This window comes from Meleagris gallopavo, chromosome 23, assembly GCF_000146605.3.
Source record: "Meleagris gallopavo isolate NT-WF06-2002-E0010 breed Aviagen turkey brand Nicholas breeding stock chromosome 23, Turkey_5.1, whole genome shotgun sequence".
NCBI classification, from domain to species: domain Eukaryota; kingdom Metazoa; phylum Chordata; class Aves; order Galliformes; family Phasianidae; genus Meleagris; species Meleagris gallopavo.
Genome location: NC_015033.2, coordinates 2957692 through 2983818, shown reverse-complemented (window position 1 = coordinate 2983818; position 26127 = coordinate 2957692). Strand labels below are relative to the sequence as shown.

General features: G+C 45.7%; 1 protein-coding gene across 2 annotated transcripts; it reads left to right on the top strand.

Moving 5' to 3' along the window:
* The first annotated feature begins 1605 nt into the window (after positions 1-1605).
* On the top strand, positions 1606-26127 carry PUSL1 (pseudouridine synthase like 1). 2 transcript variants are annotated; one of them, XR_004161918.1, is made up of 9 exons: positions 1606-1943; positions 2958-3015; positions 8931-9118; positions 13832-13981; positions 15080-15253; positions 21513-21567; positions 23870-24032; positions 25186-25269; positions 26005-26127. XR_004161918.1 is itself a non-coding variant. In XM_019622498.2 (8 exons), the coding sequence occupies exons 1-8, from the start codon at positions 1885-1887 to the stop codon at positions 25215-25217; spliced, it is 879 nt and encodes a 292-aa protein (XP_019478043.1). In that variant the 5' UTR covers positions 1607-1884; the 3' UTR covers positions 25218-25917. The 2 variants fall into 2 exon arrangements, 1 of the variants encoding a protein (XP_019478043.1); XM_019622498.2 differs by lacking the exon at positions 26005-26127 and having other exon boundaries at positions 1607-1943; positions 25186-25917.

Below are 26127 nucleotides of genomic sequence, written 5' to 3'. Positions count from 1 at the left end.
TGGAGGCACGGGGCGGGGAGCTCAACTGCAGATGCCCCCAGTTATTATAGAATGAGAGTGCCCCCGGTTTTCCCGCAGAAGGCTTTGAGACCTCATTGCGCCTTCTAGTTAGTCGACGGGAGCTGATAAAGCACCTTTGTGAGTGGTTTGATAGCGATAGGGAATGGTTCTAAACTGAAAGAGGGAAGATTTAGGTTGGATGTTAGGAAGAAATTGTTTACTGAGAGAGCAGTGAGGCCCTGCCACTGCTGCCCACAGCGGCGTGGTGCCTCATCTCTGGTGATGCCCAAGCCCAGGCTGGATGGAGTTCATCCAGCATCCAGCCCACGGCAGGGGTTGGGATTGTGTGGGCTTTAAGGCCCCTTCCAACCCCAGCCATCCTGTGATTCTATGATTCAGACCCTGATCATCCCCTCAGGTCTCCGCATTAATTCAGCAGCTGGAAGCACAGCCCAACCTTCAGGTTGCCACGGGGTTGTGGCCACAGCTGAGGGAAAAAAAAAAAAATCGACCTGTAGAGGAGGCACGCAGCAATTCCCTGCCATTAGTGTCAAAAGGATTGGCATCAATCCTGTTACTGCTTAATCTAGTTTTTAATTTTCCGTACACAGTGGATTTGCTGCTGCCATCAGCCATGCAGTAAATCTGCAGTAACTCCACTGAAGCCAATGTAATCACTCAAGGAAGGACATCTGGGCCTGCAGGTCCAGGGGAACAGATCACATTTGCTACCGGACACAGCAGTGTCATGTGGCACAGATAAATGATACTAATTACAGCAAGCTTGGTTGGCTCCTCCACCCATCACTCACCACAGGCAGAAGAACTGCACGGACCACACCAATCGCTGAATTTAAGACTGAGAAGTGCCCTGAGTGTAAATCTCTACCCAAATGCATTCTGTTTAACGAGCACCTGAACTAAACCCACAGCTCACAGCAACACCAGGGTCAGGGGTGTCTCAATGTCACAGCATATCAAGGCATCACCTCAGCCACGGACAGATCCAGGACAAACCAAGGGGGAGGAAGATGCTCCATGCCACGTCCACACTGACTGCCGCTATGAGCTGCCTCCAGGCCAGGCTCTGGCTCTGTCTAAGGATCCAGCCTTGCTCCATTTGCAGCCTTTCAGTACCTAAAGGGAGCCTATAAACAGGAGGGGAGTCAATTCTTTGAAAGGGTAGATAACAGCAGGACAAGGAGAAATGATTTTAAGTTGAGGGAGAGAAGATTTAGCTTGGATGTCAGGGGGAAGTTCTTTACTATGAGTGTGGTGAGGTGCTGGAACAGCTGCCCAGAGAGGCTGTGGATGCCCCGTCCATTCCTGGAGGTGTTCAAGGCCAGGTTGGATGGGGCCCTCCTGGGAGGGGTGGAGGTTGGTGGCCCTGCATGTGGCAGGGGGGTTGCAGGGGGCAGAGGTTCCAATCCTGGCCATTCTCTCATTCTGTGATTCACTTGTCCGCTGTGCTTTGGAAGGATGCTGTGCATGTTAACAGTCTGACACGATTTAACATTAAAGTGGTGGAGGGTTCTGAGGGACACAGGAGGCTCAGCTCAGCCCATCAGTGCAGAATGGGCAAGGTGACCTCTGCTGGCTTCTGTTCCACCTGCTTCCATCAAATCAACGCGTTTCCCTTTGCTCTTCCAGTACCGATGACGACACGGGGGTGTTGCTGCACGCACAAGATCAGCGACTGCGACTTGCCATTCCTTTCAAAGCTGAAATCCATGGAGCCCGGATACGGCTGTGGCAGCTCCTCGGCTCGACCCCTTCCACACAGCGCAGCCATGGCCGCGCAGCGGAAGCGGGCGGTGCTGGGAGGGCCGCTGAGGGGAAGCCGGCCCCGCTCCGCCTCCGTGCTGAGCCCGTAGCGCAGCAAAGATGGTTTCTCCCAAAACCCGATACTTAGTGTTCTTTCAGTACTGGGGCACTAAATATAGGTAGGTGCGGTTAGAAGTCGACCCTGCGTTGTTAGATCCGGGGGAGGGAGGGGAGTTGCATGGAGGAGATAGGTAAAAATGGGTGTGTGTGAGGGTTTGGGGTAGGGATAGGTCGTGTGCTGAGTGTGGGCTGTGCTTTGTGGTGTTGGGTAGGACAGGAAGCACGGAAAATGGGTAAAAGACAGGAAAGAACGGAGAGAAGGGCAGACTGGTGATAGCAGCACAGCCGCGGTGTTATTCGCTGCATTGGCTCTCTGGGCTCTGAGTGACTCGGATGCTATCACTGCTCTGGAGACAGAGCCAAACTGCTCCATTGCACTGCTTTCCCCAGGCTTAAACATCCCACATAGGTGGCTGTGCTTGTTTACGTGACAAAGAGACTGTGGGAGAACTTGTGCAGCCCCAATATGCCTATCTACACGAGGGTTCTGCAGAATAACACCATCGCATGCCAAAACCCACGCTTATTTTTCAGGGTACGGTTTATTTCCTTGTGGGCTCTGGCCTCAGTTATTCAGCGTGGTTGCGAGTGGGCCAGGTTTGGCCTCAGGACATCTCTCAGCACTTCTGAACTGTTTGTGAACGGCTGTGACTCCTGGAGCAAGGAAAGAAGCTGAGCACTAATTGGGTCTTTGCAGCTTTCACATCCACCGTGTCCACAATAAAGGATCCCGCAAATGGCATTTCAGATTGGGCTTGAAAATGTTTTACCTGCATACTCTCATCCAGGGCAATTTTATTCATCTTCCCAGCCTGTCAGCCTCCATCTGAAGGGCTGGTACATAGAGTAGCATTTAAATGATGATTTTTGTTTCTTGCATGCAACCATGCGGCTGTTTTCTTGTCTGTTCTCCCAGTGTCACGTCCCTGTGAGTCGTATGAAAAGGTCACTCAGCAGCAAGCAGTTCAGTGATTGTCCCCAAGTAACTTCTGGTGGGCTCTCTGTCAAGACATGGGGTAGAAAACGCAGTCTTGATATGTCTCAGTAACTGCTGTATCTGCTTTCCTCTGCAGTGGGGTCATGCATACCTCAGCTGAGCAGTCAGGGGTTGGAGTCCAGAATTATTTGGAGGTACGTTTTTGCTAATCGTATTGACATTAAAATGAAACTTCTCTACTCACACTGTTTTAGCTATGGATATTATAGAGAATACATATTATTTTTACACTGATTGTTTAGAACATAACTATTCAGCAGTATACAAATGTTCTTATTGAGTGTCCAAGTGCTTTAGGAATGGTACTGGTAGGCAGGTAGAAGAATTGGGCCAAAATATCCCACCCAAAAGCTCTGAGCATGGCCAAGACGTTTCCAGCTATGCCTGTGTTTACTGAGTGAGGGTGAGGATCCTTGCTTAGTCTGCAGAAGGAAAGTGTGATGAATTATGGCTTGAAGAGGAATTTTCAGGATGTATTTGTATGGCTTCTTGCCTGAGACCATTGTGGAGAAAGTGTATAAATATTGTGCAGATCTTGAAAGAAGAGCCCCAAAGGACTTTCTATCTCATTTATCTAAAATGCTCTGAACCATCCAGTGTCTCAGCCTCAGGCGCCGGACTTTGGATGAGCCCAGCAGTTGTTTTGTGTTATCCAAGTAACTTTGTTTTAAGAAGGGAATGGGTAGGATGGGTGATTAAAGGGAAAGAAGGGAAAAAAAAGACAAAGAGAAGAAAAAAGATAAACTTACTTGGTGTTGTCTTTTCACAGTATCAGCATTTCGCTGGCCAGTTCTGGGATATGTGCTTTGCTTTCATGTGGTGGTATTGATGCTGGGCACTGCTGAGCAGGGCTGCATCTATTAGAACCACATGGGATGTCTTAAAGCAAGTTTAATAGAAAACTTCTGGGGCCTGTAGGAATTTATCTTCCTTCCTCCATTTCTGTGCAGCTTCATAACACTCATGTCCAAAGCCAGGAAGGCAAGTGAAGGGAAGAGCAAGATTAAATCTGTAATGAGATCCTTGTTCCGTTCTGCGTATGTTCAGACATCTGTTTTGTTTGCAGTTACAGGCAAGCAAATAACCTGTGAAGTGTAGACTTCATGTATCAACAGCTGGTGTCCTTAGAAGTGTAATGAACTGGTTTGTGAGCAGGACATGCAGCTCTCTAGGTGAGAAGGTAGAGCTGTGGCTGAGCAGAAAGCCTGGCTGCAGCCATTTGTCACCACATCTATCACAGAGGACACAAATGGTTCTGTAGTTCTCAGTTCTCTGTATAGCAGAGTCTTGGAACTGCATGGAAGAAATAGAAACTTGTGTTATCTCCTTGACAAATGCAGGTATTAGAAGGAGCTTTTTAATTTGTATTTGACAGGGATGACCTTTGCAGACAGAAATTTTCCTTCTTGGAGACAATCTATTTGTCCTAAAATAATTGGAAGCCCAGCTTGCTAGTGATGAGGCCAAGCCAGAATTCCAGACCTTGCTTTCCCAAAATGGGATGTTTGAGACTGCTGACTTGGCTCCTTCCAACGAGGAGAAACGTGCACGTGCTGTAGGACTCCACACTCCAGTAAGAATTCTTACAAGTGTCCCTCCTGAAAATGAGAATCTCCTGTGTAGCACCTTTTGCTGAAGTGAATAGCTCTTCCTTGTGCTACCAGGCACCATATGCAAGGCCTGGTAGGATCTACAGAATTAAGTTCCCTTTCATATTTGGTTTGAACCACCTCCTGAGCATCTTGTTTCCCATTGTGCTAGATAACGCAGTCTAAAACTCACCTTCCTGCATGAAGCTCTGCTTTGGCCAGCAGCTGTGTGTTAAGTCCAGATATTATTCCTCATGAAAGAAAAAGGGGGAGAAGGAGAACACAGACAGACTCTGTGCTATGTAAAACAGCTTTGGTACAGCTTCTTTCCTTCAGGAAAAAAAAAAAAAGGAGGAAAAATGCTACAATCAGAAAGATTAATTAATGCATTGGAAGAGCAATACAGGAGCATAATAGCAAAGGAATGGTAGGTATTACAAAAGAAAAGGACTCTCCCATCTATGAAGACCTAGGCCTGCAGGGAAAACTCCACAAGGGAGGGATCTCCAGCCAGAGATCCTTCCCCTGTGGCAGTCAGCCCTTAAATGAAGTTTAAGAGAGGTGCAGCCAGGCTCCAACCCTTCTGATCACACCACTGAATTGCCTTCACCTGTGCTCCCAGGGCTGATGAGGTCCTTTCTTCAGGTGCTCAGTCAGTGGTTCAGGCCATGACTCAACAGTCCCCATACAAGGAGCGATGGGAAAATTGACCCAAAGAACTGTTAACTTCATCACCTGTTTGGATAATAATTCTAGCAGCCTGGGAGGTTGCTTTGGAAAGCCTTTTTTCCAGCAGAAGCCGCTTTCTCATCTTCTTCCTTGTTTTCTCTGCAGCTTTTCTCTCTTCCTCTGGGAAGGAGTTAGATTCTTAATTAGTTTCAGTTGACATAATGCCCACTGAGTCAGTAAGGTTGCAACCAGAAGCTCCTGCATTATTATTTATTAGAACACAGCACTTTGTAAATTGTGCACCATCTCCAGCAGTGCAATGCAATCCTTTGTGTCTGTGCATCTGATGCCATTGGAGGTGTCTTCCAATGACAACACCAATAAGCAATCCAGCTGCTGTGGAAGAGCAATAGACACCTTTCCAAAATACTCCTACTGCATGTTTGTCTCATGAACATATCCATCTACAATTGACTTGACGGGTTCCTTCTGTAGCTCCCAGATGCTCTGCAAGGGTCTTTTGTGGCTGAGCATCTTGAACATTTTTTATTTAGACTTCAGGGAGATACGTGGGTGAATTTTTGCTTCCCAGACGTAGCCGGTGTGTACTGACAGGCCTGTTCTTCATCTTGCCTCTCCAACATTTGTACAGAGGGAAAAGAGAACGGGGTTGTGAGTAATAAGAGAAATCTGGAATGTGGATTCATATCATTCTGGCACACAACAATGGAAATTTCAGTGGGATTCAAAATATGGAAGTGCTTAGTGAACAAAACCTGTTAGCAGCACAGACCTACTAAATGCAAGCAATGCTTTCCTCTGCATTACTGGTATGGAGAGTATTAGAAGTATAGAGAAACACCCAGGGATTCTGGTTGCTGCTCCAGAAATATGATCATCTGGAACAACTGTGACTCTAGAAGTAGAGACATCATGAAAATGAGTGAGATCTGTGCCTCCAGCACGTGTTAAGTCAAGGTTCCAGTGTTTGTAACCTGCCTAGCAGAACGCTGGCATGCTGTGTGGCCTAAAGAAGGGAACAGAGACCTGTGAACTTTGAGGACATAAGAGAACACAGCTCCTCGATTCCTTTATCTCCTCTACTACTTTTTAGCTGAGCACCCATGGGTAAATTGCTTAACTAACTGTCCCACTTTTCCCCCATTGGAATCCATAGATGACACCCAACAGTGTAAGGGTCAGAATTAACAGCAGTAAAGCCTTGGGAGCTCCTTGGATGAAAGGCCTGCTTCTTGTAGGGGCTCTTTTATTTCCCTTCCTTCCTCTGAAAGGGCAGGTTGCCATTCAAGCAATTACTAAATGTAAATAATGCATCCTTTTTGCAGATCAGCGTGGGTTGTATTAATGGATTAGAGCATATAGGAACCAGTGGAGGAAGGTAACAGATGTCTATAGGCTCAAAGGCCATCTGGATGGTGCAGATATGAGACATATGCATAGGTGAAGGGGTCATTAGTGAATTGCCCATGAAGAAGTTCAGCAGTTCAGAAATTCTCTTTGCAAAGAGATTAATTAGGGTAGGCTTTAAATGGAATATTTAATTTAAATATTTAAATGGAGGCAGCAGTTGGTAGTGGACTCTATTATCAACTGCATGCCTGCTGGGCTGGGGGGAGAGCCCCCAGACGAAGCTTTCAGCATTCACAGGCTGAGATTTGTTGTTGATGGTGATTACGTTTCTCCTTGCATACCCAGCACAAATATCTCTCCAGAGAGCTGTGCCTGGGAGGTAGGAGAAAGGCAGCTGTGAAAATACAGCTTTGGTGGACCTGTCATTTGGTCCTTTGCTTCTGTGGGATTCAGTGGCTTGAGCAGGGAAACAATCAGGTTTGCCTTGGAGCCTTCGACCCTCTCTTCCTCTCCGGTCAGCTCTCCAAAACAGCTTAACCCTTTTGGCAGACAAGAAACCCAAACTTTTCAGTGTTTCCTATTCTCCAGCTTTGTTCAGATGTGGTGTGTGAAATAGAATGCAGCGTGGGGATCTGCAGGAGTGCTGTATCCACACTTCTCCAGCTTCCCCATAGCAAGAAAGGACGATGTTCTCTCCTGCCCTCTCTCCCTCTGTTCCACTCAGCTATGCTCACACTGGCTGATTTGTGCCTGGCAAAAGGAGGGGGAGGCTGGGGAAAGAGAGGAGTCTGCAAAATACTAATATATATTTGCAGATTTTTTTTCTCTTAAAATACAGCTTCTGCTTAAAGACAAAGTGTCGAGGCACGAGACATGGTCTGCTGCATAAAACTTACTTAATTTCTGTCTGCTTCTCTCTGCTTAAGGGTGATAAATAAAGATTTTTATTGTTAATTGTAACCATATGTGAACTCCAAATAGAAGGATTAGGAAGGGGAAAAGTCTAGGGTCATTTCTGTTCTGTTTCCTAAGCCTTCCCCTGCAGCTCAGTTACATTTTTTCTTGCCTCTCTGTACTTTATAATGATATGTTTCTGAGAGCCCAGAATCCTGTCTGCTCAAGTTGTAGGAATCTGGAAGGCATTTGTGAGTCAGCAATTCAAGCTTTATTGACTCTTGGTACCAAATTGAAATGTAATAAAGACCACTACTGGGTTCACCACTCAGGAGGGAAGATGAGAGAGAGAGAAGGAAATTTCCAGTCATTCCTCTGGTTTCCTGCTCTTTTTTTCATCAGTTGTTCAGATAGACTTCATTCATACACCATAATAAATTACATTAAGGGCCTGTCCTCACAAAGACAAAAACTGTATTTTGCAGGTGCAGTAACTTACTTCTAAACCTTACTGTATGGAAGACCTGCTGTGGTTTTAACATTGCTTTAGTAAGTTACTAGAATCCCAAGCAGAATTTGCCTTTGCCCCTTACCAAAGTCCACTCTGGCTTTGCTAAATGTGGACTGATCTGAGACCCTTAAATATGTAGCATCTAATTATCTCTGTTAGCATCTCTTTCCATCCTTGTGGTTATTTATACCTGCTGGCATGGCTCAGCATCAGCTCCTCCAATGCTGTGTTCTATTAGAGCTATGCCTTGGTTTTCTGATCTGTTTCTGTTTCTCAGTGGGACCAATAAATGCATTACATCAGTGCTGTGCTACTTCTCATCTGGTCCCCCGACTCCTCCTCTGTTCTGAACAACTGATGGAAGCACGTTGCCCTCTGTAGCCCTGCTCCTGTTGTGGATGGGAAAAAAATTCTGCCAGCAGCAATAAGCTGCTGTATTTTACACCATTTTGGCCTGCAATGGAACAAAAGGCTGCAGCCTGAGCTCCATCAGGCCTCTTAGCTGTAAAGTCACTCTGACATCCATGTGCTGTTTCTGTCTGAGTTCTGGAGCTAAGAGCATGCACTGTGCTGCTGTTACCTGCTTCTGATGCAGCCTGAATGCAGTTCTTGGCAGTCAGATGCAGGGGTTGTGTCTGGATTTAAATTAGGGATTCTCTGTTCTCTTTACTTCTGCCCAATTCTATAAAGCGAAGGACAGGGAGGTAAATATTTTTCACTTTGTTTTATATATGTTTTATATATTTTATGTATGTTTTATATGGATGTTTTAAGCTGATGTGGCACATTGGATGTTCTCTTTAAAATGATTCTGGGACAGAAGGTGAGAAGCCAAATATTACTAGCAGAAGTCAACAGGCCCACCCCCATCCATCTCTTCAGCTCACAGTAAAATTCCCTATTACTTCTCTGGAAACAGTAAGGAGGCATGATGTATTTAGCAAGGAGGAGGGCATTTTTTCCTAGAGAGCTCTTGAGTTTCCTGTTCATGGTTCTGTCTCACGTTGGATTGCAGAAGGCAGCACAGAACCTAAAACCTGTTGTTCCCATCAAGTTCCACATCTCCAGCCGGACAGACAGCGGTGTCCATGCGCTCTGCAATTCTGCTCACCTTGACATCCAGAGGGCACCAGGGAAGCCAGCTTTTCAAGAGAAAATGCTCATTGGTTGTCTGAATCATCACTTGAAGCCTGAGCCAATCCGGTGAGTTGGTGGCAAGTCAAAATCCTTTATTTTCTTCTTGTTTGAGAAAGGGGAAAAATGTAGCAACCATCTCCCATCTTCACCCATGAAATAAAATTGCTGTTAGTGTTAGCAGAGTCCACTCTTCCCTTCCCAGCTACACCAAGGCTACCTCATGCTGTGATTCAGAGAAGTTGCATCAAGAGCTCCAGTTTAATATTGCTGTAACAAAACTGGATTGATTTTGCTCAGTGTGGTTGATTAACAGTCCTTTTTATCCTATGCAGTTGTAAATGTAGTCATGTAAATGACCAGAGAGAGCTGCTCTCTACTCTTTCTTGTGTTACTTTGTCTTTGTATGAACTAAAAGCAGTTGAAGGCACAGACTGTCCGTGTCTGTACAGCATTTGTTGCACTCAGACATGGCTCTCTGGGCAGTACCCTAAGGAGCAGTGTGCCAGGGCACTTCAGTGTGTTGTACAAGAAGATGGCTGATTTGTAGGAAGTGTTTGGATGAGCAACAGAAGTTGGATGCAAGAGGCCAATTGGTAATTATTCAGAGCACCCTGTTGCTCTCTTTCATGTTACTGCAGTTTGGTGGCATGAGCATAAAGGAAGATTATGGAGGCAAATTCCCCATGCCAGAGCAAGAACCCAGGACAAAAAAGCAAATCCCTCCCCACCCAATGAAGGGATTTTTGTAAGAATAGCAGCCTGACTGTGAAGCACCCTCCCCCTTCCCACTTCACCCAGTCTGCTTTATTTTCTAATCTCCTCTTTGTGAAACAGGGCCTGACCCAAATGCCAACGCAGCAAGGCCTGGGATTTGAGGGCTGACATCATGCCTGAATCTGTCCTTCATTTTGCAAGGGAAGACTCGGATTCTCTGTGGCCTGGGGAACAGTGAACCCAGCTCTAGATGTGCAGGAACCTGAACAGTTTGGTGGCTGAGGAGGGAGATCTGAATGGTGACATTTCTTTTTCTCCCAGGAGGTCCTTTGTGCAGGTCCCAGATGCTGTGAAAATTGAAGAGAGACTGTGGGTTGGCTGAAGCTGTGACGTGCCCTGTGCTGTTGAGGGTGTTCACTGGCCTTAGCTGCGTGCCTGACCACAGTCCTCATCATTAGACACTCTGAGTTTACCAGGATGCAGCCAGCTCTACTTCTCCCTCTTCCCTTAATCTGAACCCTTTACAAATGGCTCAGCTGCTTTCCATTAAGAAGCTTGGTGACAGGCATGAGTCTAAATGGATCAGCAGCCAACCCCTCCCTCTGTAAATATTACTTTGCCAAGAATTCTCTCCTAATGCTGGATAGAAAACCCACCACTTTCATGTGGTTGCAAGCAGGGGGTGATGGAGAGAGATATCTTTGTGAGAACTCGTTGTTGATAGAGCTTGAAAAGGAGACCAGATTCCAAACTGGCTGGCTGTACCACTAGCAATAATGATCTTCTTTGTAGCTTTGCTGCACGATGGGTCTCTTCTAGGAAATGATCTGTCTTTTACATTTGCAAAGCATTTTTGAAAGGATCTTGTCTGCAAAGATCAGAGTGTACTCGGCAGATGGGTAACTTGAGGAGGACATTGCCATCGTGTAAGTAGGGATAGAGTAGTAAAGTAGATTCTTGCCTTCTATTTCTGGTTTCAGTTTGGTAAGTACTCCATAAAAGCTGTCTGGGTGGCAACAAGGCAGATCTGGGATTCATCCCACCTCCTGCAAATTGGTTTCCACCAATTTGGTAAAGGTTACACTGCCAAAAAGCTGAAGAATGCTCTCAGTCTTTATTTACCAGCAGTCTTGTTAAAAAGGAGACGTTAACAAGGCTTGAAATGTGGTATGTTTGAAGAACTGGTGGAATAAGAGACTCCCAGCTAGAAAGAGCCCAAGATAGCAATTGCATCTACCAGAAGAGACAAGAAAGGATGTCTACAGTGAAGAATCATCTGAGTATAAATGGGCTTTTCTGAAAGAATTGTTCTATGGGAGTTTATAAAAGGATGGTTATTTAATAAAAATCACTTAAGTGTTAACAGGAGAAGCTCAAGGGAGATGAAATGCTTGTGGAGATGTGTAGACAGAGGAAAATAAATGGAACACTTAATTATATTACTGTGTTTAGAAGACGCCGGAGGTCCTAGGTTCAAACTCCATTGCAGGCTGGAGGATGTAGTTTGCATTTCTGATGGGAGTTTATAACAGTGAAGCGGTCTTCTGAGCTTGTTATTGCAAATCTTTGCAGAGGCCTGTGGCTCAGCTTTGATTTCTTCTTCTGTGGTCTGAGCCTTTGCAGTGAAGAGGTGTGAGCCAGAGGCGCTCAGGCTGACAAAACTCCCTGCAGCACCAACCTTTTAAAAGTAAATAAATAGCTTTATCTATTATTCGGTCCCAAATGGTATCAAATTTTTTGGCTGCTCTGCATCCTTTCTCCTCTGTTTACAAAGCTCCAAAACCAGAGGGGCACATGACAGAAGGAAAACTACTTTCTGATGAGAGGCATCCTCTGAGGCAGTGTCTGCAGCGAGAGAATACCTCTGAGACAGCACCTCCTTGCTGGATGCCCCCAGCAGGATGATGACAAACCACAACTCTGGACTATGGGAAAATAAAATCCAGCAAAAACTGCCATCTTCAAATCAGTTGCAGTGCTCTGGGGATGTGCAGAAATACAAGAAAGCTCTGCTTTTTCCCTTGCCTGAGAGAAGTTTGTTTCCCCTCTGCCAACCTTTGCAACCTCCTGTCTACTAAGCTATCCCTCACTTAGGGATACCAGGCATTTCTTTGCTTTTATAGAAGGCAATAGGAGCGTTTGGCAGCCTAGCAAGCTGCTTCTTGAGTTAACTGCCCAGTGCCAATGGAAAATGAGTGGGCATAGCCATTCCCTACAGCCATCATCTGCATGTGTGAAATGGGGGGATACCTGTTCTGCTGTATCCAGACAGAAGCAGTCTAGGTGGGATGCTCCTTTATTTCCATTGCCGTGGCAAAATCTTGGAGGTTGTGGGGGGAGGTGGGAGGGAAGTGACCTACTTTCAACTATTTCCATCTGCTGCAATGAACTGCATGGCTGCCTTTAGGAGCGAGCACAGAGTGCTGCGTTGGGTATGCAGGTCTCCGTCATTGGGAAGTCCTTCATGCTCTTATCTGGGGTCATGGCTCTACAAGAGGGTTTGGGCTTATTCTTGTAACAGAGTAATTCACAGATGGTTTTCAGTGCGAAGTCCTGTCTGTCTACACACACGGAGTGATGGCAGCCCTTCTTGTGGATGCAGCAAGGCTAAGGTGAAACAGATAGGAAGCCTTAGAATGTCTGATTGTATTCTAGTATTTGCAGATGGATGCTTGTTCAAGAAAGTGATTCATGAGTATCAGGAAAAATAAGAACGCCCAGGCTATGAGACCTCTCTTACAGGCTCATTAAATCTGCTGGGTTTCTTCCCTCTTCTTACCAGTTTATCATTAGAACTGGATCAATCACCACCAGAAAAAGTGGTGCCACAGACCTGTCTTTGTGACAAGTCTGACCAGCGAAACAGGAAGATGGCTGTTTTTTTGTTGCTTAATATAGGTGATACAAAACCTGAGGGAAAAAAATCACCATGAAAATAGTGCACTGAAAGCCTTTTTTGATGGTTGTTGTGGTTGGGACATCTGGTTTTATCATCCACATTGCATCTCTTCCACCTCAGTTGACGCTGTCCTGCAGACTTGAGGGCTCTAGGTCTGGCCAGTATGCCTTTGAAGGCAAGCACAAACACACTCTGTCCTTTGAGTCAGTGTTTCACAGCTGCATTAGGGCAGTTGTGAGCCAAGCAAATAGTCTGGAAGAACTCATCAACTTGGGAATGATGCTGCAATAACTAGTTTCTTGTTGGCGAGCCTAGAGCAGGGACAGAGTAAGTATTTGTGTGCCTGTCAAATTCCACGGAGAAAGTCCCTTTATGGCTGTGGATTCAGTTAGATCTCTGAAAAAATGTTACCTTGGCCATCAGCATGTCTGGGTAAGAGTCACTGGAAAGGAAATGTTTTCTTACAGGGCTCAAAGGAGACCAGCCCTCTCCTTTTGGTTTTCCTGCTAAAGAAGGTAGTGGATGAAAAAGTCCAAAGGGAATTATTTCTACAGCTGCTTTGGTAAAAGGAGGAATAATGGCTATTTTCTCCATTCTCCTAGCATAACAGGGATACCACAAAAGAACTGGTAAGAGTTTTTGTGAAAAACACATTTGACATTTGCAACAGCCACTGAAAAGTGGGTCATGAGCTAGCACAGCATAATATTCTCCATATGTGAGATACATTTCATCCTGAGGATCTCAGGAAACCTCAAACATTGTCTTGCTTGTTTGTTTTTGCAAAACTTTCCCTCAAGTGATTCACATTTGTACATGCACATGAATATTTCAAAGAACGTGTACGTACACGTGTGGCTTTGCACCCAGCTGTGTGTGGGAATAATGCAGGCTCTTTAACGGTGCCATCCCTGAGAGCAGGAACCAGAACACAGCATACAGCTGAAGAGAAAACTGATGGCAGCCAAAGTTGATTATTGGCTGGAAGTTTGGCTCAGGATGCTAAGAGTTCCAACAGTGAGATTGCTAGGAAGTGTGTGGGTTTAGAACACAGCCTAAGTAAAGAATCCATTGCATGTTTTAATTCCACCTATACAGACACCAGCAAAAGTTCTGGAACTAGTGCATGGCATTCCTGTCTCTCTCATTCTCTTCTGTCATAACAGCATCTTGAGTGCCTATCGAGTGACCAACAATTTCCACGCACGTTTCTCTGCGCTGTCAAGAACTTACATTTATCGGCTGTTGATGGGCTGCACCCACCATTCTGAAATACCAGTGTTTGAGAGGGATCTGTGCTGGGCTCCCACTGGAGGGTGAGTGTCTTTCATACGTCTCTGGGCAGCTCTGCAAGGGCTTGGTATTTGGAAGAGGGGTAATTTCCACACGTGAAACCAGATTCCCACATCATACTGGAGATACTGAACGATGGAGCTGCACTGAGTTACATTCAGTGAGGCCTGAGACAGTTCTTAATTGTACAGTCAGCTGTAGCTGTTGTTAACGTGCTGAAGTACTCAGAGGCTCTAGGCCACATCCGTGAACAACTCTGTGTGCCCTGCATGGAAACAACGAGCATTTCCTCAGATAACCTTGCCAATTCATACAGCAAACCCATTCTGACAGCTGGCTGAAGGGACAACGCTCTCAAACGATGCAGGCAGAAATGCATCACGTGGCAGATGTCACAGCTTTAGGTGTGACCATACAAAGAAGGCAGTCACAACGAAGGCTGGCTAGTTTTTTTCTTTTCCTCATCCTGTTTCTGGTGATGGCTGCATGTAAATCTTTGCTCTCAGTCCCTGACTGAATGCTTTTATGTTTGAATAATAAGTGAGAGCCAATGACTGAGCAACCCTACAGTAACAAACTGGTGCATCTAGCTCAGCATTCATGTGTATTCTTAAAAGCACTTAAGACATCATTAATAGCGGGCAAGAAAATAAAAAACAGACCCCAGAAGAAAATTAGTTATTGCCCTTTAGACAAGGTTGTACTGAGATAAATATACATTCAAGAACACTGGAGTTTTTCACCATCATGGTGTTTGATATTTTCTTACCTGGCAACACCTTTTTGTGTTTACAAGGTACTGCAAAGCATTTTGTTCCTCTTTTCCTCCACTCTAGCCATAAAGCTATTTTGAATTCAACCATATTAAGCAGAACAGCAGGATAAAGCTTTGTGAAAAAATGTGTGCCTGCCAACCCCTCACCTAGCCTGGGGCTTTGAGCACCTTTAGACCTCAGGTCATTTGGCATCTTGGTTTGTGGTTTGGGCTCTTGCAGGAAAAACTCCATCATTCACAATGCTGCCACGTTCTATCTGCATGCTCAGATTAGGCCTCTATCAATTAATTGGAATTTGACCCACATAACATATTCAGTCCCACTTAATGCTCCTTTCCTTTTCAGCTACCTCAACGTGCCTGCCATGCAGGATGCAGCACAGTTCCTGCTGGGAACTCACGACTTCAGCACTTTTTGTTCACTGAACTCTGAAACGCCATTTCGGTCTCCAGTCAAAACCATCCTACAGGCAGACATCCAACCCTCTTCTGGTTTCCTATCCCACCACTACGAATACAGGTGAGAGCCTAGATACTCAGCTGAGGACCTGCCCTGATCACCTAGCGCTTGCTTTGTCAGAAAAGCTGCTTTCCAGGGCTGTGCTGAGAACTGACCCCCTCTTACTGCATGGCCCTCACAATCTCAGCAGGGTTCTGCCTAGAGACGGTTTGGGAAGGATATTTCTTTCCTTCTCCTGATGACCTCAGGGAGAAAGATGAGCAAGGCTGAGGGCAGGGAAGCTGGCCCAGTTGTTTGTGCAGTAAGGCAGGATGTCAGAAACCTGGCACAGCAGTTCCTGCGTGATGCTGAAGATCAGCACTGCCAGGGGATGGGATTTTTATTTTCTTTCCTGCCTCTGTCTTAGCTTTGCCTAGAGGCTGCAAATAGGAGGCAAAATAACTCACCCAACACCTAGGGCACTGCTGTAGCTACGCATATCCTCTCAGTTCACATCAGTAACTCCTGCTGCCGTCCTGGGGGATGCTGATGAAAGAAAATTCAATATTCCTCAGTCAGTACATAAACAAAAGACTGCTGTGTGTCAGGTTCTTTCAGGGCCAGATCTTGCAAGTATTGAAATGAAGTGGCTGGATGTATTGTCTCTCTTTAGCAGAAACTGAAAGTTGTTTTTTTTTCCCCCCCAGAAAGATCCCATGTATTTATCATCTGAACATGGCCCCTGCTTTCATGCTGGATTCTTTCAGAGAAACATGGCTGTTGTTTTCCAGCTTGAAAGCAGACATTGCTATTGTCTGCAAAACTACATTTTCCTCGTTTCCAAATAATAGAAAACCTTTTTCTTTGCAGTTTCCTCCTCACTAGGTTTGAATATTTACTGAGCAATTTGCAACAGTAAGGGCCATGCTTCAAGGTTCAGCTGAGCCTCATTTCAGTTTGCAAATAGCCTGTTCTTTCTCTCCCCCCTTGTCCTAGGATGGTGTGTTTTGCCAGCAGTAGTGTAGGATAAAAGCCAGAAGGGAACTGCAAAAACAGAGAGAGATCTGTATGCTCTGAGTAGCTCTGGTCTTTCAGTTCCTCTCAGTCTCCCTATTCAGGGTCGGGAGGAAAAAGGCATTTTGTCTGATTCATGGTTTCTTTGCACGGTATTGGTGCTGTGAATACACAGCTGCATTACAAAAAGCCACCTAGTTGGGTATGGCACATTCACTGAAGCTCTGTGCTGTACAAGTACAAGGACATGGGCAGCGAGTGCCAGATGGGTCGCTTCCTTCCTGCTTATTTGCAGCTAAAACACTGCCTGCATTGGAAAAGGAGAGCTGGAAGGGAAGTTGGGTGCTGTTACCTGGCTGCATTCCTGCTGTCTGTTGTTGGGCTGCCACTGCTGGTTGGAGAGCTTGACCACCACACAAGTAAGCTCAGTGCTTTGCCACTGAGCTAGCCTGAAAATAAGCATTAGCAGTCTCATCAAGATCACCTGTGAGTGCATGCAGGTCATGTTATCTTCAAAATCCAGACCTACTGTTGTTGATTGTCCCATCCCCGGGATTTGATACAGATCAGCTTTTTTACATCCTTAATTTAATTAAAAAAAAAAAAAGAATTTACCATTCCTTGCATAACTTGCTGCATAAACCCATCCCACACAAGGCCAAAAACAGCTCACAGGAGAGAGCAAACCGAAAAATGGGATGAAAGGCTTCAAGCTTGTTGCTGATAGCATTTTTTCGCTTGGTGACGCATGCAGCCAAAGTTGTGTTTTGTAACAAGTCATTTTTTTGATGTGCCAATATTGATTGATTTTCAGAACATCTACGTTGAAGGGGGTGGCTTAGAGAAGCCTTGTTTTGATGCATTTAAACAGCACCTAACACCCTTACAGTCCTTCTTTAGTTATTAAAGCCTTAACCAAAACCGTGAGTTTTCTGATCTAAAGAAAAAAAAAGAAGTTCTGGAGTTGGTGTGTTTGTGACAGGCTGAGTGGGTGTTTTTCTTTGGCTGAGTTTGGTTTATTGCAGTGTCCTAGTTCTAATCTGCAAAACGCCCTACGGGGACAGCTGCAGTCATGGAGCTTGGTGTTTGCTTTTGCCCATACTGCAAGTAAGACAGCAAGTGCCTGAAATGCATGTGTGTTTCTTCCCTGCAGTGGCAGAATAAACTGTCCCTGCAATGAAAAGGCTGCGATAGACAAGAAAAAAAATAAAAGTCTATTTATAAGCTTTTAATAAGTCTAAGGAGCTTTATTTTCTGCCTCAGAGGGAGGAATCTGCAGAATGATAAAGCAAGGTTTCTTGGTCAAATAATGCAGCTTTTCATTCGCATTCTTCCCTTCCTTTCTGAACTTAAACCAATCTTCTGAATTGACTGCTTGTCTTTTTAAATGATTCCTTCCGTCAAACTCAGTTGCTCAGCAACACTGGAAGTGGAGTTAGTGTCCTATCCATCTAAAATGCTTTTTAATGCTGAGGATGTGCTTAGAGCTTCAGCCCCATTCCCAGGGAGTGATTGCTGTCACCTGTTTTCTAGCTGAATATGTATTATTCATTGCAAGGTGCTGCCTGCTGCTGCTAAGTGGAAAAGACAGACAGAATTTGTGCTGGTAAGCAGAATTCCTTGTGAGATTGACAAGAAAAGAAAGTTTCCCACTCAAAGAAAAACATTTTGTTCTCTTTCGATGTCTACAAGATACTTTCCTGAAGTATCTCAAGCTATCTTTTGTAGCTTAGTGTGTCTGCTTGAGACACCCAAGGCAGGAGGACCCTGGCTAGAGATAGTGCATGCAAACTGTCTCTTACCACTGCTGAAGAGCTGAGCAGACTCGTGGCTGTAATGTGGTGGGTATTTGTGCACGTGCCCAGCACTACACCTGTCTGTGTGCCACATCCTCCCTTGCTAGAGGGAGAGCAAACCATATGTAAGTGATGGAAGGATTGTCATTTCCTGACATAAAGAGGAATCTGGGGGTAGGAGCTGCCTTTGCATTTACCAACATACCCAACAGGGAGGACTAAAAGCAGTAACTTGTCTGTGAATCCTGTGAGCAAACAGCTTGCAACTGCTCCCCAGGGTGATAATGTCACAGTCTGTCTTCCTGCTCACCCTGCCCCGATGCCCCAAGCAGGCTGTGAATCACACTGTCCCTGCTTCATCTTCTTCCACCATTTACAGAGCTGTCTTCTAGGCCCCACCTTTATGCTCAGGTGCTTCCAGCAAACCCAGCCCGTCCTGATTCCCCCAAATATGTTGCAGCTGTGCTTTTCCCACAGCTGATTCAAGTCTTCAGAGCCCCACACGACTGGGCTCATGGCAAGAGAAAGGAAAAGAGGTTTTGCATGTGGACATCTATAGACTTTTAGTACTATTTAATAGTCTTGTCCTTGTAGGGAACACTGGTTACCACCTTAAAACTTTCTGGATAATGACATCTGCATCAACGGATTTGGAGAAGGGAAAAAGATATGTTTTCATGCAGTGGTATCTATCCATCCATCCCCAAATATTCCTGTGCTTCTTCCTGCTCTGCTTACTGTCAGCCTCCAGCTACCCCAGAACTGCTGCTCAGAGCAGGCTGTGGGGTGGTTTACATTCTGAATTCTTTGCAAGGCAGCTGGCTTCTCAAAAGTCTATTTTCCCTGTCTGGATTTGAGTTCCTGAGCCTGCTGTGGGCAGTGGTGAAGGAAGGGGCAGCGTGGGGAGAGTGGTGGAAAAGGAGACCGATCTGTTGTAAAATGCAGATCAGAGGCAATCGACGCAGCCTTTTTGCAAGCATCCCTGATGTGGAATGATGGATGTTGCTGCAGTTGGTTACAAGAGTCTTGTTTTGTCTGCACTATTTCCCCCTGCCACAAGATACCCACTGCTCAGTCTCCATCCTGATGGTTTTGAATTCTCTTCTCCTTGTTGCCTTCATCTGAGCAACGCACAAAATGCAGTCCTTTCTCACTATGAACCCTTAATGTAACATCCCCAGGGCACTCCCTGCTTGCTCCCCATCATGGCACTGAATTACACATCCTGCAGACTTTGCTTTTGCAGCCCTCCACGTGTCTGCTGCTAGAAGAGCTGCAGGATGGAGAGGTGCTCATACCAGTGCTGAGCACTTCCTGTGCCTCAGTGCTCTCCTCTTCTCTCCTTGAAGGATGCTGTTATCAACGTGCAAAGGTTTTGGTCTGAACAAATGCTATGGGAAAAGACTGAGGCCGTTACAGAGGGATAGTCTTTGTCAGGCTGTGCACATGGTGGAATTAGAGCTTTTATAGGTGTTGTTTGCGACTTGACAAGTGAAAAGCTTTCATCAGAGCTAGAAATGTTCAGTCACGTCCAGAATGATTTATGGGATGGCAGAAATGCTGTTGAGGGCAAATCATTTAGTTCAGCCTGACACGAGGTAAGCGCTTCTCTTGGGTGAGATGCAGTGCTGACATTGCAGAGCTCCACTTTGGCAGCAGGTTTTTAAACATTTGCTGCTCTGCTGTCCACATCAGGATTTGATCTTTCCTGGAATTCTGCCAGCTGTTGTTCTGGGGAAAACATCTGGCAGGGGAGAGTTCATTGCAAGAAGAGGAGAAATCGGTTTTCAGGTTGGAATTTGCCAGCTTACTTACTTACTTACTTACTTACTTACTTACTTACTTACAGCCCATTACGCCCCTGACACTGGTCAGATTTACCCAGCACTCATCAGAAGGCCTCTGCCATCCTTCCTTCACCATGCCTACATCTCTTCCCTTTTGGGAAAGGTTTTTTTGCTCCTGGAGAGCAGCAGAGCACATGGATGTCGGTGCAGCTGTCACCTTGCTTTTTGTTTGCTAAGCAAAACCCATCTCCTGACCAGAACAGAGACTGGTGGTTGAGCTCTGGGAGCTGGCCTGGCTTTGTGGTAACGTTCTCAGCCACTTCCTTCTTAAAAATGTCTAGAGAAAGACCATTCTTAAGCGCTGAAACCTCTGCTGTTAAAAAATAATGCTACCATTAAGGGCTATTTTGTCTTGTAAGGAATCTTGCAGCTTGTACCTCCTCCTTGGAGCTACCTCCTCCGCTCAGGTCAGACGGTCTGCAGGTATTTCAACTCTTTGCTTTCCTTTAGCACAGCAGACATATCCTCTACCTGGAGGTGGTGTTTGGAGCACTTCAGTGGTGCCCAGGAAAAAGGCTAATTCTCTGTGTTCTCTCTGCAGTTTGCACTTCTAAAAGAGCAGCTTGTTGGCTTTGAGGCAGTCAGTGACTCAAAGTAGCTTACATCTCAGCAAGCATCTGCCCCTGCTGTTGAACCAGCAGCCCTCATGTAGGCTCTAACTGCAGGATGGTGTTTTGCAACAGCCCAGAGATCCATCTGGCAGGCTGGGCCTTGAAGTGCTGAAGCAGAATTTGTGCTTACCAACGTCTTCTTCATCGGAAGGCTTCAGAAGATTTGTAGCTGAATTGTTGCTCCTTAATCTCCTTTAGCTGTCCTGGAGGTGTTCTTATTGATAACTCTTTTTTTGTTCCAAATCCTGTTAGTTTAAACTGATTATTTTTTTATCACAGGGAGGTTTAGGGAAAGGCTGATGCTTCAGCACTGCTTAGCAGTGGCACTAAGCCACCAGATACTGCTGTAAAATTTCCCTTTAAAATGCTTGAAATTTGAGTGAAGAAAATGTTATTTGTGCCCGGAATGAATGGCAAAGCAACTGAGAGCCCAAATCTGTCACCATGTTTCTGTCAGAGCTTTTCTTCCCATATAGAACAGCATTTACCCAAACAGCTGGGCTCACCTACACAGTCCCTGCCACAGCATTGGTGTTTTCACAGCCAGCTGCCCTGCCACCGAGCAAAGATGGACCCCTGTTTTATGCAGGATTCTTTGGGAATTGAAGCTTTTGGGCATTATGGGGTGGGCCATGGTGTCCTCTTGCCTGCCTTGGGCCACACTCGTCCCCAGACAGCTCTGCTTCCAGTGCCATCCCAGCAGTAAATAAATGATTGCCTCTGGCTTTGTGCACTGTGACAACAAATCTGCTTTTCTCATACACTTGCATTGTTCCCTTTCTGACAAAGGTTTCTTTATTTCTCATTAACGTGACTTCTCCCTTATAGATGTATGAATTATTTCAATGTAGCCATAGCTGACCTATGTAGTTGTTCCCAACGAAGGTAAACAGCAGCATTTGAGCTAGAACTATTGGCTGTTTATAGTTCTAATTAGTGATCTTTAATGCAGACATGGATCTCAGCTACTTGTTCGTTCTGCTCGTGCTCACCTGTGGCTTATGCTGTTCTTGTAAGAAATTCTCACGTTTGAGATGTGATTTTTAAACACTTTTTTTGTTTGTCTCTGTAGGGGTCTGCAGTTTTGGGAGCTGAAGTTCAAGAGCAGATCATTTCTTTACCGACAGGTACTGTTCTGCTCTGTGCACCCTTTATCTCCAAGAACCCAAATATCACTGTAACACGATTGATTTGGCAGTGTTGCATCCATCTGTAGTGCCATCTCTGTTGCAGAGCTGCTCCTATAGCTTCATGAGACACACAGGAACCTTGCCTCTGCGAAGCGAGGCTCCACGTTCATTGTTTGATCCACTAGAACCAGACTATCTTTGGTTTGTGTCTGAAATGAATGACCAAAGTCACAGAATCATGTGGGAGGATGGAAAGTTTTGTTTTCCTCAGTCTTTGTCCTTGTAGTCCGAGTGGTGAAAACCAAGAGACATATGTTCTTGCTCTGCTGAATGGCACTGGGCCCAGTGAAGGCTGCCTGGAATTTTACTTTCTGGCTTTGGAGCATGAGGTAATTCTCAGTGTTGCATGAAGGAGAGATGGGAAGACCTGATTCAGCTATGCAGGCACGACTGCAGGATCGTTCCCTCTGTCCTGCTGCTGGGTTTGCTTTGAAATAACTCCAGTGGGGTTTTTTGCTGCTGTCCTCAAGGGAGACAGCTCTCTCCACAACTTAATGGATCACCTCATTAGGAAACAATTGGCTGTTCTGTCTGCCTACTCCAGGCACAGTCACACTCTGGAGACAAAATAGGCATGGGAAGGCTTGTTTTGGAAGAGAGAGGGGGTATTTTGTGGGAACAGTTATTTTTTATTCTGTTTTGACAAACTAGATTTGTTTTTATCCTGTGCCAAGCAATGTGCTGTAAGCTCTCTGACAGTGGGTGTCTGGATATGAGCAGGGGAAGGACGATAACATGCTTGAGAAGGCTTGATACATAGCAGGGATCTGCTTCATCAGATGCTCCTGTGACAAGGAGAAAATGCTGGTAACCCATTTAACGCATTAGACTGGAAATGCTGCTTAGTGACATTGGTAGCTCTCTCTCTCTGCACACTAATGCTGAGCCCAGTGCCCTCTGTGAGTGGGGCTTTCAGCAGCAGCCTCAGAGCTAGCTAGAAAGCCAGGGGAGCAGGAACAGACTGTACACGGTGAACCTGCACTCTCAGACCTGAGCATCTGCTTCTGCACTCCGTAGCAGAGAGCTTACTGGGTTAGATGGACCTCTGAATTCATCTCATATGGCTGCTATGTTAAGTTTCACCATCTGGATGTTTTTATTAGGGAATAGGGTTAAACAGCCTCAGAAACTGTATGTGTATCTTCTCCCTGAAGGACGTGGAGCAGCGGGGAGGCACCAAGCACGAGGCTGTTTCAGATGCCTCCCATCCGATTTACACCAGCTAACTCCAAGTGTGGAGACATCAAAGCTGAAGTCACAGCATGCAATGACCCCTAGCGAGGGACAGATAACATAACATACACTGATCTGTGCTGCTTCTCCACGACACCAGAATGGCTACAAGGCAGGCTCTGGGCACCATGTAGTGCAGCTTAGGCTCCAAGCAAGAAGGTGAAAATAGTGCCTACCTTTGGATAAATATATCTTTGCCCTTTAACGGGGATAAACTTGATGAGGTTGTTTAGTAGACTTCGGTTTAATCTTTTGTAAATGTTATTTTAAGCACTGTACTTGATTTAAGTTTCCCATCTCTGCTTGCCATGACTCCTCCACAAGGATCTACTTGTGCACATGAGACTGGGGGACAGTTTGGTGGGCATGGAAAAGCCACTAGGATGTGGTGAGAGCACCATGGCTTGAGGGCAGCCCAGGGAAGGGTGGCTTTCAGCCAGGAGGATGCTGAAGTGCGAGGGTGTGAGAGTAGGTGAGCACTGGGTGTGAAATTTGTGCTAACCCAGTAGATTTGGAATTGCTCAGTGTGGAGGGGAGGGAAGCTGTGACATGTGGAGGTGTTCAAAATGCCAGTTTGACGAGTTAGTTAGCTGGTGGGCTTTCTCACTTGGGTGTGTTGTTGTTTTTTCTCCTTTTGCTTCTGGCCCCCACATAGCCCCCACCTGGAAATTGTTGCTTGTGCATTAAGGTTGTGTGAGCCCAGCTCGCCCAGCAGCAAGTGAGCTTCCTGCCACAGGCAGCGTGTGGCTGCTGCTGCTTCTGAAATAGAAACCATCTCTGCTCAGCTCTCTTCCCACCTGTGATGAGAAGAAGCCTGCTCCAAGGCAGTGGAACTGGAGATTGCTGTGTTACATTGTGTTGCAGGTCTTGGTTTTCCTAGTGCCCACAGTTGTAGGGAGGGAAGGGGCTGTTCCACCAGGCCAAACACTGCTGATACAAAGTGCAGGACTCTTAACCTCTCAAATGTTACAAGGGGCAGTTCCTAAGCTGTATGCTGTCTTTTCAGGTCCGAAGAATGGTTGGGGCTCTAGTTGCAGTTGGCCAGGGAAAGTTGGCACCTTATCATATAAAGGAGCTGCTGGAGATGAAGGATGCAAGGGCTTTTCCACCATTTGCCATGGCTCCATCATCCGGACTCTTCCTAAAATCAGTGGAATATAATGAAGCAGGTAAGGGAATGCCAGGCAGTGACTTTATGTCTGTGGGAGTCAGGCCTCATACTGAAAGGAACAGAAGCCCCCACAGTCCTCCTTTTTGTGCCATTTGCAGCAGTTGCTATGGAAAATGAGTGTTAGTTTTTTCCTGGTAGATTTCTTCCTCTTACTTGCAAGGTAGTGAAAGAGAAATCATGCTTACATATTAGCTTTCTTAATTTAACAGTGTCTAAATCATAAACAGTGAAGATTTTTAGCTTAGAAAATAAGAATAAAAAGGCAAACTTGCAGAAGATATCAGCAAAGTTTGGTATTCTCGTTAGGGATGGAGGGTATTAAATATTGCAGGGAATTTAACGCAGGCAGAATGTGATAAAATGATGTTGAGAGCAGACAAAGATATCTTTGATTGTAAACCAAACTCTGTGTTACTGTCTTACTAAAGAGAACCAATGAAAATTATAGCAATAAACATGTTCACTTGCTTTTGATGAGATCACTGAGAATCTGCAGAAGACAGAGGCATCGAGTTATTTCCTGGCTCCCTTATTGCTACAGGAGGTGCTAATATTAAAACCATGGTCCCTTCTCTTGTTGCTGAGATGAATGTGCTGCCTACCATGGGGTAACACATCTCTCCTGCTGCAGTGCTGAGGGAGAGCTGCTGTCGTGCTGCCAGCTTTCAGTTGTGCACTTGCTGCCTGCTTTGTTTCAGCAGTAATCCTTCCCACAGCCACAAATGCTTCTTCTCCCTTTTAGTCCTCAGTTACTCCAGTGCATAAAAAGGACTTCCCAGCACACTGCAGGCCTCTTCCAGGCTGCCTTGTCCCAGGCGGAGCACAGACCTCCTGCAGTGGGCTTTGGGAATGCTCTCTCCTGCTGCAGCTGTGCACACGCTGGGGCTTAAGGACAGAAGGGAAAGGGAAGCAACAATGAGGATGCAGGGAGCTTGAACGTAACGCTTGGCCTGGCCATGAAGAGGCAGCTGCTGCTTGTGGGTTTGGGCCTTTCTCCATGGTGGTGCATTTCCTATTCATGCTGGCTGTGGAGCTGCCTGTGCCAGTGGGGAGGGAGCCCAGGCAGGAAATGAAGACCACAGGCTTTAAGAGCTTTCAGTGCCATCTTTTTTCCTAAATCAATGTTTTCTTTTTTTTCTTTCCCCCCTCAGATTTGCAAACAACAGTGGCCCGGGGAGAATAGCAGCTCTGTCAGCCATGTCTGAAAGGACTGTTGTTGTGGATATGGGATGGAGGTTTGCAGAGCTCTTTATGCAATATATGGTCTTGTCTCAATAAACATCACTGACTGTAGGCATCTTCCCATCATTTGTTTGCTAAGGGGAAATGAAGAATGATGCTGCTTTCAGATTACTTTTTTTTTTTTCCCCTGATGTGTTTTCTCATGTTTTTGTTTTGTTTTAATCTTGCCTGCTTGCCCAAGTAACAGCACGTGTGTCGGGTAATGTGCGTGGGTTGTTGTATTATTTTTTTTAATCATGAATGACACCAGAATCACTGTTTGGGTTATAAAACGGTTCTTGGAATGCTGAGTTACAAGAAAGAGGATGAAAGTTGTGACTTCTAAAGAAACAGCACCCAATTTAAATACTTTCCTGTAGTGGAAGCCACGTGCAGCTCAAATGCCTGGTACCATCAGAATTAATCTCTCCTTTGTCTGTGAGAGGGGAAGAATTAGAGAGCTGAGAGTTCATCGTAGCTGATCTGGTGAGGGGATGTCCTTCGTTATGTGGCAATTCAAAGCATTCAGGTAATGAAGGATGAATATTAATAACCCTGAAGGATCGAGGAGCTTCCACACACTGGGTGGGTGGTGAAGGTGCAGGTGGGATGCAGCACCTCCCTGACCTCTCTTAAGGCTCTCAGCAGGGAGACTGAGCTTAGTGGTTGGTGCTGCTGCAGGCCAGCCCAGCCCATCTCTGAGTGCTCCCCAATGTGAAGTGATGTCTGTCCCCTCACTGTGTTTCCAGAGACCAACATTTGACAACATGAGAAGGAGAGGGAGGAAACTTCTGGTTACTCTTACTTGCTTGGGGACCAATTTCCAAAGACAGAACTTTGGAGGAGTTTTAACAGAAGGGAACTGAAGCCAC

Coding starts and splice junctions, on each gene's coding strand:
- PUSL1 (XM_019622498.2), top strand. CDS start 1,885: ATGGTTTCTCCCAAAACCCGATACTTAGTGTTCTTTCAGTACTGGGGC. Junction 9,119..13,831: donor TTGAAGCCTGAGCCAATCCG/GTGAGTTGGTGG, acceptor CTGTCATAACAG/CATCTTGAGTGCCTATCGAG. Junction 21,568..23,869: donor GATCATTTCTTTACCGACAG/GTACTGTTCTGC, acceptor CTGTCTTTTCAG/GTCCGAAGAATGGTTGGGGC.